At 40.7% G+C, this 14,018-nt stretch overlaps 1 protein-coding gene across 17 annotated transcripts in view; it reads right to left on the bottom strand.

The window, feature by feature from the left end:
• The window catches only part of LOC122540403 (protein polyglycylase TTLL10-like), a 330,185-nt gene that overhangs the window by 47,714 nt on the left and 268,453 nt on the right, over window positions 1–14,018 (bottom strand). For all 17 annotated transcript variants that reach the window (XR_006309280.1, XM_043676098.1, XM_043676103.1 and 14 more), the window contains 3 exons: window positions 8,769–8,854; window positions 6,017–6,188; window positions 1,136–1,307 (listed from right to left, as the gene is read on the bottom strand). Coding sequence is in view for 16 of the 17 variants with exons in the window: in XM_043676098.1 (XP_043532033.1) it covers window positions 1,136–1,307; window positions 6,017–6,188; window positions 8,769–8,854 (430 nt within the window). In the remaining variant the exon portion in view is untranslated. The remainder of the gene's footprint in view (window positions 1–1,135; window positions 1,308–6,016; window positions 6,189–8,768; window positions 8,855–14,018) is intronic.

Below are 14,018 nucleotides of genomic sequence, written 5' to 3' on the forward strand. Positions count from 1 at the left end.
CCAGTTGCCTTTTAAATGTTGTAATTGTATCAGCCTCCACCACTTCCTCTGGCAGCTCATTCCCTACACGCACCACTCTCTGCATGAAAACGTTGCCTCTTAGTTCCTTTTTAAATCTTTCCCCTCTCACGTTACACTTATGCCCTCTAATTCTGGACTTCCTTACCCTGGGGAAAAGACCTTGACTATTCACCCTATCGAAGTCTGTCCTGATTTTATAAGTCTTTATGAGGTCACCCTTTAGCCTTCGACACTGCAGGGAAAATAGTCCCGTCCTATTCAGCTTCTCCCTATAGCTCAAACTCTCCAACTCTGGCATCATCCTTGGAAATCTTTCCCAAACCCTTTCAAATTTCACAACATCCTTTCTATAGTAGGGAGACCAGGAATAAATGCAGTATTCCAAGAGTGGTCTAACCAATGTTTTGTATGCTGCAACATGACCTCCTGTACTCAATGCACTGACCAATAAAGCCTTCTTCACTATCCTGTCTACCTGTGACTGTACTTCCAAGGAATTTTGAATCTGCATTCCAAAGTTTCTTTGTTCAGCAATACTCCCCAGGACCTGAGGATTCTGCTCATCTCTCTCAGTTTTGTTTTGTTTTCTAAACTTAAACTACAGAGTAGATTTGGAATCCAAGACCACCTGCATGGTGAGTTGCCCTAAAGATGTGTTTTCCACTTTTTAATTCTGACTGTGTCATTTGAAATTTTCAGGATAGACTAGCAATTTAAAACTGTCCTGCGCTCCATCTGGCAGCCCAAAGATCAGATGTGCCAGTCCTCCCCACCTCTTATTCTCTGAGTATTGGAAATGTAAAAGGCTGCCTTGTTCACACTGCAGTTCTGTCTCTGAACACACGGGTTCCTCAGAAAGCAACTATGTAAATTAGATGTGGTAGCAATCCACAGGTAGTTTTTGTCTGGTGTAGACTCAATGACCCTATAACTTGACTATTCTAAAAAACAGATAATAGAAGTGATTCCCAGATGTAGAATTCAGTAAAGATGTCATCAATTTTAGAACATGGAGTGAAATTGGGAATGGAACTAAGCATGTGGTGGGCTGTGTAACAGATGGAATCTGTGACTGTCTATTGAGGCACTGCCATTTATGCAATAATCAACTTACCTGATTGGTTAGATGATCCGTCAAGTCATCAGAATTTGGATTGTATTCATTACAGGTAAGCTTGGCATAACCGTGGCGAAAAAAAGTCACATAGGGCGAGGTACAGGCGATCAAAAAGTAGGAACGGACATCAAACTTCCTACCTTCGAGGAGTAAGGGCTCAGCAACATATCTGTTTGGATAGAATGTACAGGTATTTTGGTACATTTTGATTGTCAGACATTTCATTCTCAGCATCTCTATCCAAAGAAGCATCAGTTATTTCTCTTACTCCACTTGGTTACCCCTCTGATCATACAGTCAAATGTGTTGACTGGAGGGAGGTTTCCCTCATATGTTCCCTATTTTTCCAGTTTTCTTCATAGTATTCCTGCATATTTCCTTTATTTCTCTCAATGCTTTAGTTAGAATATCCCAAGTCATAGAAAGCAGTTGTTCCTTTGTGGATGTTTATCATTCAGGGTGAAGGTCTCAATGATAAAAACTGGTGTTTTCTTAATACTTTCTGTGTTCAATGACGACAAAAAACCAAAGGAATTCTAAAGCAGCTAAGGAGGCTTTCCATCCCAACCTACCTGTCATAGCTGTTTACTGGAAAAAATGCAAAACTAATCCCCTTTCTACACTTTTGGAAGCCAGTACAGACAGGATGGGTTGAATGGCCTCCTTCTGTACTGTAAAATTCTAAAATTCCATTCTAAAATCCTACTCGTCCTTTTTCTTCCTGTAGCCTTGTGGCCAATATTTATCTACTCTTCTGATTAAAGGTATTTTGGGTCTGTGCTACAACTACTTCCTTGGGAAAAGTATATGCTCAAGCTTCAGATTCAAAACTGTGGGCTATAGGAGAACAGAAAACTGATACCGTTAAGAGGGCTTGTCTTCACTGTGCTGCTACACACTGAGCACCAACTATTCAGTCAACAGACCCAAATGAAAAAGTGCTGTTCAATACAGTCTTTATTGACAGAAGGCATTTGCATAGACTGTTTGTAGTTAGTTTAAATGAGGAATATTCCTTATAATGTAATCAGGAGGAGGAAATGACATACAATAGATTCAACCCATGTATACAACAGGTGCGGCTGGAAAGGCGTGTTCCCTTCAGTTAGCTCCATTTCTGTATCCCCTAGCAACTGGCTGTGTAACAAGACCAAAACAACGCAGGAATTGAGGAAGTTACTGAGACTTAATGGAGCCTCCCTGCTATTTTGTTAAAATGGTACTGCTGTTCTTATACAGCTCCAATTATTGCCCAGCCAGAGGTACTCCCTGTTTGCAGATTTTGATGGACAGAACAGAGAATAAAAAGAAAATTACATACAGCTGACTCTGCAAATTCAAAGCTTCTTTTTCTGTTCTTCTATTGAGAGAGGAGGGAATGAAGTGGGTGGTTCTCTGGAACTCAGTGCTTCTGACTAATCATAGAGATAACCCAAATACATTTCCTCCGACTGGATCATAAGAATGTTTTACAGGTGCAGGCCTTCCAAATTTGTACAAAGTTGAAAATCACGCAACACCAGGTTCTAGTCCAACAGGTTTATTTGGATGTGCAAGCTTTCGGAATGTTGCTCCTTCCGACCTGGTGTTGTGTGATTTTTAACTTTGTCCACCCCAGTCCAACATTGGCACCTCCACATCAAGTCTGTACAAGCAGTGATGATGCGACAGTGGGTTGTGTAATAGTTATTCTTAGAGGGGTGTTGATTAATAAGACCATAAGACATAGAGCAGAAATTAGGCCATTCAGCCCATCATGTCTGCTCTGACATTCAATCATGGCTGATAAGTTTCTCAACCCAATTCTCCCAATTTCTTCCCATATCCCTGATATCCTTGATACTCAAGAACCTATCTATCTCAGTCTTAAATATACTCAATGACCTGGCCTCCACAGCCTTCTGTAGCAGTGAATCCCATAGATTCCCCACTCCCTGGCTGAAAAAGGTTCTTCCTTATCTCCGTTCTGAAAGGTCTCCCCTTTACTCTAAGGCTGTGCCCTCTGGTCGTAGTCTCTCCAGCCAATGGAAACATCTTCCCAACATTTACTCTGTCCAGGCTATTCAGTATTCTGTAAGTTTCAACTAGATCTCCCCATATCCTTCTAAACTCCATTGAGTTTAACCCAGAGTCCTCAGACATTTCTCATATGTAAAGCTTTTCATTCCTGGGACCATTCTCATGAACCTCTCAGAACACGCTCCAGGGTCAATACATCCTTGCAGAGATACGGGGTCTAAAACTGTGCACAATACTCCAAATATGGTCTGACCAGAGACTTATAGAGCCTCAGAAGTACATCCCTGCCTTATAGTCAAGTCCCCTCAAAATAAATGCCATAACTGCCTTTGTATTCCTAACTACTGACTAAACCTAAAAGTTTACCTTGAGAGAATCCTGGACTAGAACTCCCAAGTCTCTTTGCACTTAGACTTCTGAATTTTCTCCTCATTTAGAAAATAGACCATGCCTCTATTCTTCATACATAAGTGCATGATCTCACACTTTCCCACACTGTACTCCATCTGTGACTTCTTCGCCCACTCTACTAACCTGTCGAAATCCTTCTGTAACCTCCCTACCTCCTCAACGCTACCTATCCCTCTACCAACCTTTGTATTGTCTGCAAACTTAGCCAGAACTCCCTCAGTTCCTTCACCTAGATCATTAATGTATAAAGGGAAAGGTTGTAGTCCCAACATTGAATCTTGTGGAACACCAATTGTCACCAGCTGCCATCCTGAGAAGGACCCCTTTATCCCCACTCTCTGCTTTCTGCCAGGCAGCCAAGCTTCTATCCATGCTAGCAACTTGCCTCTAACACCATGGGCCCTTATTTTACTCAGTAGCCTCCTATGCCACACTGTGTCAAAGTCCAGGTAGATAACATCCTTTAGTTCTCCTTGGTCTAACCTGCTCGTTACTTCCTCAATGAATTCTAGCAGAATTGTCAGGCATGACCTCCCCTTGAGGAAACCATGCTGACTTTACCCTACTTTACCATACACTTCCAAGTATTCAGAAATCTAATTTTCACAATGGATTCTAGGATCTTACCCACAACCGAGGTTAGGCTAATCAGTCTGTAATATTCCATCTTTTGCCTAACTCCATTTTTAAACAGGGGTGGCACGTTACCAGTTTTCCAGTCCTCTGGGACACTCCCTGATTCCAGCGATTGCTAAAAGACCATCAGTAACACCTTCACTATCTCTTTAGCTATTTCCCTTAGAACTCTGGGGTGTAGTCCATCTGGTCCAGGTGATTTATTCACCTTTAGTCAATTCAGCTTTTGTAGTGCCTTCTCCTTGGTGATGGCCACCATACTCAGCTCTCCCTCTCACTCTCTTGAATTTTTGGCATATAATTTATGTCTTCCACTGTGACAACTGACACAAAGTAATTATTCAGTTCCTCAACCTTGTTCCCCACAACTATCTCTCCAGCATCATTTTCCAGCAGCCCAATGTCCACTTTTGCCTGTCTTTTGCCCTTTATATACTTAAAGAAACTCTTACAGTCTTCTTTCATATTACTGGTTAGCTTACCCTCATATTGAATCTTCTCCCTCCTTTTTTTTGTTGCCTTCTGTTGGTCATTGTAAGCTTCCCAATCCTCTGGTTTCCTATTGCCCTTCGACACATTATATGCTTTCCCTTTTGTTTTTATGCTGTCCCTGACTTCCCTAGTCAGCCATGGTTGCCCCATCCTCTCTGTACCAAGCTTCTTTTTCCTCGGGATGAATCTCTGCTATGTCTCCTGAATTACTCGCAGAAACTCCAGCCATTGCTGTTACACTGTCTTCCCTGGTAGGTTCCTCTCCCAGTCAATTCTACCCAGTTCCTCCCTCATACCGCTGTAGTTTCTTTTATTCAACTGTAGTACCATTACCTCTGATTCTATCCTCTCCCACTTGCAGAGTAAATTCAATCATATTATGATCACTGCCTCCTAAGGGTTCCTTCACCTTAAGCTCCCTTATCAAGTCTGCCTCATTGCACAACACTAAATCCAGAATTGCCTATTCCCTAGTGAGCTCCGTCACAAGTTGCTCCAAAAAGCCATCTTGTAGACATTCCACAAATTCCTTTTCTTGCAATCCACTACCAACCTGATTTTCCCAGTCCACCTGCATATTGAAATCCCCCATGATCATTGCAACTCTGCCTTTCCTACATATCTTTTCTATCTCTTGGTGTATCTTGCACCCCAGCTCCTGATTACTATTTGGAGGCTCGTACATAACTCCAACTATAGTTTTTTTAACCTTTGCAGTTCCTCAAGTCCACCCACACAGATTCTACACCATCTGACCCCACTTAGTTTCTTACTGTTGTTTTAATTTCATTTCTTACTAATAAGGCAACCCCACCCCCTCTACCCATCTACCTATCTTTACGCTATGAATGCAGCTCCCAATCCTGACTCCCTTGCAGCCACGTCTCCATGATACCCATCACGTCATACCTGCCAATTTCAATGGATGCCATATTTTGAACATTTTACGGTTGTGCAAGCTCACAAATATCACTCTGATGTATTATTGATTTGTCTTTTGGGTTCTGTAACAGTTATGCTGAGGTTAAAGACTGATATGCTTTCCTTCCTCCCCACAGCTTCACCAGGGTCAATAATGTCTGGCCAGATTCCTTATCCATTAAATAGCCAGCAGGCCCTGTTACACAAATGCAGCATCTTTGTCTAAGATTAGTCGAGTTCACTCACAGAACAATACAGAGAAAGATACATTAAATGTGAATAATGCTGCAATTTTGCAACAAGTGCAACAGAGGAAAAACACTGTTCCGTAAAGACCTTTTATTCCACATTACATCACTTAAAATAAACTGCAATCTTATTTGGAATTTTTAAAATCACCTTTGTACTATTCTGCTAAGAGGAGAATTGTAGGAACACATTCTGAAATAGGGATTTTCCTCCACACTTTCCAGTTTTTTTAAAAAGGCTGTTATATCATTGAGAGTCCTCAAGAGGAAGATTCCTCTACCTTGGCTTGATTCAGCAGGTTTAGATATCCAAGTCTGTCCTTCTACATTAAACAGAGAGGAATAGGTAACAAACATCAGCAAGAGGTACTGTTTACAAACCATGCATAACAACAAGCGATTTAATGCACTGGTTCCTCTTTGGGTCAACTCATTTCAACAAAGGCTATCATTTAGAGTTGTTATCAAGGGCAGACAGATTTACTTTGCTTTCTGGACTAATGATGGTAATGCAGGGGAAAGGTTTTCTGGCATTTTAAAATGATTAATGATTTGCAATAGTTGGAAACATTGTCATAGAAAAGCCAATTGCAAAAGAGGAAATGAAGCAGCAGATGTGGTCACAGGAGTGGGGGTAAGGGCTCAGTAGTTATCAGTGAAGGCTTCTATGTGAGATCATTATTCAGCTACACTGTGCCTTACAGAGCTGAATTACGACATGAGTTAACATCTTCATTAATGGAAAAAGCATTCTGAATCTTCAGGGAAAACAATGAAGCTATCTTGCAACTGGCTCAAAGGTAGAAGTCAGAGGGTGGTGGTGAAGGGTTGTTTTTCAGACTGGAGGCCTGTTACCAGTGGAATGCCACAGGGTTCAGTGCTGGGTCCACTACCTTTCATCATTTATATAAATGTTTTGGATGTGAGCATAATAGGTACAAGATTTGTGAAGGTTTGTAGCTCAGGTTGAGGTTTAGGGTGTAGGTTTGCTCGCTGAGCTGTAGGTTTGATATCCAGATGTTTCATTACCTGGCTAGGTAACATCATCATCAGTGGCGACCTCCAAGTGAAGGTACAGTTAGTAAGTTTGCAGATGACACCAAAATTGGAGGTGTAGTGGACAGCGAAGAAGGTTACCTTGGAATACAACAGGATCTTGATCAGATGGGCCAATGAGCAGAGGAGTGGCCAATGGAGTTTAATTTAGATAAATGCGAGGTGCTACATTTTGGGAAAGCAAATCAGAGCAGGACTTATACATTGTCGGGAGTGTTGCTGAACAAAGAGTCCTTGGAATGCAGGTTCATAGCTCCTTGAAAGTAGAGTTGCAGGTAGATAGGCGTTTGGTATGCTTTCCTTTATTGGTCAGAGTACTCAGTACAGGAGTTGGGAAGTCATGCTGCAGCTGTACAGGACATTGGTTAGGCCACTTTTGGAATATTGCATGCAATTCTGGTCTCCTTCCTACTGAAAGGATGTTGTGAAACTTGAAAGGGTTCAGAAAATATTTACAAGGATGTTGCCAGGGTTGGAGGATTTGAGCTATGGGGAGACGCTGAACAGGCTGGGGCTGTTTTCCCTGGAGCATTGGAGGCTGAGGGCTGACCTTATAGAGGTTTATAAAATCATGAGGGGCATGGAAGGGGTAAATAGACAAGGTCTTTTCCCTGGGGTGTGGGAGTCCAGAACTAGACGGCATAGATTTATGGTGAGAGGGGAAAGGTATAAAAGAGACCTACGGGGCAACTTCTTCACGCAGATGGTGGCATGTGTATGGAATGAACTGCCAGAGGAAGTGGTGGAGGCTGGTACAATTGCAACATTTAAATGGCATCTGGATGGGTATATGAATTGGAAAGGTTTAGAGGGATATGGACCAGGTGCTGGCAGGTGGAACTAGATTAGGTTGGGATATCTGGTCAGCATGGACGAGTTGGCCCGAAGGGTCTGTTTCCATGCTGTACATCTTTATGACTCTATAACTGTGATCTACATGGATTAGCATAACATCAGGTGAGCCAAGTAGCTCATTGGCCAGTTGAAATTGAGAAGTAATGCTTCAGAATTATGAGAAGGTAAGAGCAAGGGCATCCCATCTCTTCCCAGCAACACATCAAACTGAAAACAAAAATGCTCATCTTCTTGATGGCAACAGCTAACAAGAGCATAGCCACGTCTGATATGCCTGAGTGGAGCATGCTCAAGGCAGCTCAAGTCATTTTAAGAATCCTAAAATAGGTGTAAGGCAGCAAAATTAAATTTCTATTGCATTGTGTGTCTTATGAACAGTGTATCAAGATAATGTTTAATTTTCAAAATATCAGTATAGTCTTAAGAGACTGGACAGGGTGTATACTGCACTATTAATCACAAGATAAGCCCAAGAAAAAGTGAAGGCAAAAGAGAACTGGTGCAGCAAAATACTTTTTTATTTCAAAGATATTCTGTATTCATAAAAATCTTTATATATATATATATATATATATATCTATATAGTCACTAGAACAGTTTAATTCTGTACACAGTCTTTACAAACAGCCCTTATCCAATTTCCCATACTGGTAGACATGGCAAACAGTACAAGGTTTCAACAGTTACCATCAGGGAAGATGCCACATTAAATGATGGCGATTACCTTTTTATAATCAGTTGGAAGGACAGGACATTTGGAGGAATCAGTTCATAATCTTAAGTGTATAATAATGTATCACTGCTCATTCTGAATGCCAAGGAGACAGCCAAGCAAGGTAGTACAGTAAATGACCAAATAAGCCAACTCAATCAAATTTGATACCGTATTAAATAGTGGCAGGAATCTGGTGTTGGGGGTCGCAATGCCATGGAATAGAAAGTTCTGTAAAGGGAAAGAAGGAACACCAGTTTAAAATGAGGAAGAATCTTACCTCGGAAGACTCGATGGAAAGCATAGCGTTCACTTTTTAGATCCATACGATATGTTTCAGGATAAAATTCATCCAGTTTCATGAATCTTAAAAATATAGAGCATAACACATGAAGAGCAAAATCTTCTCAATTTTTTTTCCAGTACAATGGGTAATTGTCAAGAGAATCTCTATTGTATGTGAGCAACAGGTATGTTTTTGGCTCATTGTACTAAAATGCTTTACAGAAATTGGAAGTCCACATTAGAAATAGGTAGCAGATTCAAAAGTAATGCTCAAAATTGGAACTACACTTCAATGGGCAAACAGCAGGAGAATAGAATCAAGTCATCAGCTCTTTGAAAAACTCCATATCGCCACATTGGACTTCAAGGCCTCCTTGTCTGCTGCATAGTTATAAGAACTTCATGCTGATCTCATTTTACATTGGATTTTGCCACAGGGTTCTCCTTCTGTCACAAAATGCACACAAGTTTTGTAGCAAGTATCAATGAATAGCTTAGTAGCTGCCTGAGCTCATTCTTCCCCTTCCCTAGCCTGTGGTAGCTGAGAAAAGTTTTTGTACCAGCTGAGATTCAGAACTTTATTAACTACATCTCCATTTCAAGCTTACCACTGAAGGAGATTTATTCATTTGAGCACTCAAAGAAAAGCATGCACAATCAATCATGTAGTGAAGAAGGTGTTTGGTATGCTTTCCTTTATTGGTCAGAGTATTGAGTACAGGAGTTGGGAGGTCATGTTGCGGCTGTACACGACATTGGTTAGGCCACTGTTGGAATATTGCGTGCAATTCTGATCTACTTCCTATCGGAAAGATGTTGTGAAACTTGAAATGGTTCAGAAAAGATTTATAAGGATGTTGAGCTAAAGGGAGAGGCTGAACAGGCTGGCGTTGTTTTCCCTGGAGCATTGGAAGCTAAGGGGTGACCTTATCGAGGTTTACAAAATTATGAGGGTCATTGATAGGATAAATAGACAAAGTCTTTTCCCAGTGGTGTGGGAGTCCAGAACTAGAGGGCACAGGTTTAGGGTGAGAGGGGAAAGATATAAAAGAGACCTAAGGGGCAACTTTTTCACGCAGAGGGTGGTACGTGTATGGAATGAGCTGCCAGAGGAAGTGGTGGAGACTGGTACAATTGCAACATTTAAGAGGCATTTGGATGGGAATATGAATAGGAAGGGTTTGGAGGGATATGGGGGCTAGGTGCTGGCAGGTGGGTTTAGATTGGGTTGGAATGTCTGGTCGGCATGGACGGGTCTGTTTCCATGCTGTACATCTCTATGATTCTATGACTATGTAGATTTTATAAATTTACAGAACCTCTATTCTCTCATTCCTGGAACTTCCATGTTGTCATCTTCAGGCAATAGGTAGAATGGTTAACTAGGGACTGTTGCATTAAAAACAACTCAGCAGGTTTAGGCAAAACAACAGCTGAGCCAAGATTGGAATAGAAGTCTAAGGCACAAAGCACCAGCACTGACTCATTTTTCATTTTGCTACAAGTAGGTACAGCAAAAGACACAGCAACAGCGAAAACAGAAGCCGCTAAACTCACTCAAAACAACAGTGGAATATACTCAACACAGAGCACAGTGTCGCACATGGAATAACTGTTCAAAGCATTATCAAGAGATGATAATGTCAGAGGATTATTACACCACAGTCTAGGTAATGCTCTGGAAGATGAGTTCAAAATTCCATCATGGCAGTTGAAGAAACTTACAAACAATTAATAAATAACACCATTAGACAATAAGCCCATAAGACACAGGATCAGAAATTAGGCCATTCAGCCCATCGAGTCTGCTCTGCCATTTAATCATAGCTGATAGGTTTTTCAACCCCATTTTCCCACTTTCTCCCCAAAACCTTTTGATTGCCTTGGCAATCCCGAACTTATCTATCTCTATTTTAAATATACTCAGTGAACTGGCCTTCACAGCTTCTGTGGCAATGAATTCCACAGGTTCTTTATTCTCTGGCTAAAGAAGGTTCTCATTATCTCCATTCTAAAGGGTATTGCCTTCACTCTAAGACTGTGCCCTCGGGTCCTTATCTCTTCTGCTAACGGAAATGTCTTCCCAACGTCCATTCTGTCCAGGCCATTCAGTATTCTATAAGTTTCAATCAGATCCCCCTCATCCTTCTAAACTCCATTGAGTATAGTCCCAGAATCCTCGAACGTTTCTCTCAAGAATGGTAGCCAGAAAACTATAATTAATTATTGAGAAAACATATCTGGTTCACTAATGTTTATTAGGGAAGGAAATCTGCTGTCTTTAACTTATCTGGGACAAGATTGAGTCCAGACTTGTCATAGAAATGTGATTGATACTTAACTGCTCTCTGCAAGGGCTGAGCAGGCCATTTAGTTCAAGGGCAATTAGGGATGGTTGATAATTACTGGCCTTCCCAATAAGATTCACACCCTTGAAAGAATAAAGACCAACATCAACTACAGAGCATCTCTGTTACATAGATCATGTTTACCTGCCCTTCCACTATCCAAGGCCAATTGAAAACAAAATAGAAACACCTATGGAAGCAGCTATTGCTCTCAATATAATATCAAAGGGAAAGACAATATCCTCATGTTGTTACAGATGCCTGACCATCAGTGTATTTGGAAATTAAATGACCCCATTGTTCCTTTGACAGAATATACAGGTTTTAGAGGCAGTGAAGACTAGGGTAGCAAGAATGATACCAGGACTTTGAGGGTTTAGTTATGAAGTTAAGGAGATAAAGAGAATTGATAAAGTGTGTAGAAATTGTTTCCACCGGTTGGGGAATCAAGAACTACAAAACCTAAGCAGATTAAAAATAAGTACCCAACCTTTCAGGAATGAAGCCAGGATATACATTAACATGGTAGGAAGGATGGAACTCTTATCGTTTATGCTGGATCAATTGCTGATTTCATTTCTAAGATAGATAGGTTTCTGTGAATCAAAGGTATTAATGGATATGGAGCCAAGGTTGAACCAGATCCTACAGCAGCCATGATCTTATGGAATAGTGGGAATTGACTTGAAGGTCTAAATGGCCTGCTTTTTGTACATTTCTAGAATATTGACCATGACATGCAGAATACAGTAATGCTTTGGATTCAGTGGGTTGTAGGATTAGTCCCCATATATGTACCTTACCCATGCAGAATGATCGGATGCATGAGATGCTGTGGAGTCACTCCACTGATAATTATAAAATTGTGCTCTTGCACAGAGTAGTGCCTTCAAGAGAAGAAGTAAAGTTAAAGGAAAGTATTAGCTACCATAAATTAATGTAATCCAAAGGGATGCAGCGTGTGTGCATATTAACCTAACAACTGTTTTAAACTAATATTCACTAAATAGAGCTTAATTATTTCAAGCTTGTTAATTTTGCCAAAAACACTGGAGGGATGAACTGAAACAACCAGTTCCTTCCCTACTGTTGTACTCAGTGTGGTTTATGTTTGAAAAGATAAGTGTGTGTTTCTAAATCCCAGTTAGTGTATGCTCAAATTAAAATTACCAGCAGCTGACCTCCATGGCGTTATTTATTCACACACTCACCCTGAAAGATTTAAGCGCTACAGCAGTCACACACACCACCCAGTCAATAAAGATTTGATTAAAGAATTGATAGCCGTTCACATGTCTTTGAAAGTCCAGTGAAGGAGGTAACATTTTCCTATTCTTGACATGTATTTCAGATATGTTCAGACGTGTGGATTAACTGTGGAGTTCATTCAAAGAGAAAAACATTCAGCAGATCAAATGGACAGGCACTTATGGCTGTTGTATCAGAAGGTCCATTTTCTTTACAGATAAACTTACAGCTTTGTAATCAGACTGGAAGGCTTTTTAAAAAATGTTTAAGCCTCTCCCCTCTGAGAAGCCAGAGGTCGCACAGCCTTGCTCTTCAGTTGATATCCCGTTGGTGTTATTCTTCAAAACTCTCTTGTGAGTTTTGGGATAAAAGGCGCTCAGTATCTCAGAACCAGTTCCAGTCACATGCTTAATGATCACTGATATTCAATAGAAGGTAAATGGTGGTATTTCAGCCTTAAATTTGTGGGTAGCCATTTGTATCAGTTTTCCTTTGTTACATCGCAAACCTGGATCTACAAGCCCTTTGCCTCTATGTTTTGGGGTAGGCTTTGAACAATGTCTGATCTGAATTTCATGGAAGGAGTGCTGTTGATGCATGTCCATTCAACTAGAAGGTTCAGAACTTTCTGGAAGCTTAATAATCTGTGTTGAGTTGCAAAGATCACCTGACCACCACACCCCCCCCCCTTCCCCACCCTTAGCAGTGACCTTAACAGTTCATTAGTGTCTACTTTTTAAATCATTGTTTCAAAAAATTGTTGTATCTTCATGCTTGCACTGGTATGAGGATTGAAAAGACCATTACTAGAAGTAACAGAACAGTAACTAGTGAGGCTGGAAGCCTCTTGCAATTCATTGCTCCAGTTCACTGAAAGATTTGCTGTTTAGTTCTGTCTCGATTCAAGTTGCCTTCTTGTATTTTGATTTGTTCCGTTCAAATTATTCCTTAAAAATAGGATTATATAAGACCAAGTACTGGCTAAAGCAGCTAAAGATCCCAGATCCACCATAAAGAAACACTAAGATACAAAAAAAAACATTCTGCTGGGCCAAATGCCTCCTTCTGTGTTACAACCATTCTGTGCAAGTACAAACCAGAGGATGTACTGAATGATAATCACCTACAATTCTAAAATATATTTTCTTTTAGAGTTTTCCTTTTCTCAGGACTTTTCAAAACTGCAGTCAGAATAAGGGGAAAATCACCAAGCATTTCACTTCCTGGTCTCTGCCAATACTTTTATTTGAGGCATGTAGTTGCCTTATGTTGACTCAACCAGAAATGAATACTCCTACAGCTTCCTTTTCTATAACTGAACTCACCTCACTATACACTTTGTAGCATAACTCATTGGAGCAGTCATTGACTTGGCCAGGTTCCTTTCAACCACTATTTCCAGTCACTGGGGTAAGAATTGACCTTGTTTTACAGGTAAAGCAAAAGTACAATGACAACATGCAATCACCATTAAAGCCCAGAAGAGGTCAGAGTATGTCAAAGTCATAGAATCATAGAGATGTACAGCACAGAAACAGATCCTTTGGTCCAACTTGTCCATGCCGACCAGATATTCTAAATTAATCTAATCCCATTTGCTAACACCAGGGCAATCTCCTTCTAAACCCTTCCTATTCATATACCCATCC

The sequence above is a fragment of the Chiloscyllium plagiosum genome, chromosome 34 (genome assembly GCF_004010195.1).
Source record: "Chiloscyllium plagiosum isolate BGI_BamShark_2017 chromosome 34, ASM401019v2, whole genome shotgun sequence".
NCBI classification, from domain to species: Eukaryota; Metazoa; Chordata; class Chondrichthyes; order Orectolobiformes; family Hemiscylliidae; genus Chiloscyllium; species Chiloscyllium plagiosum.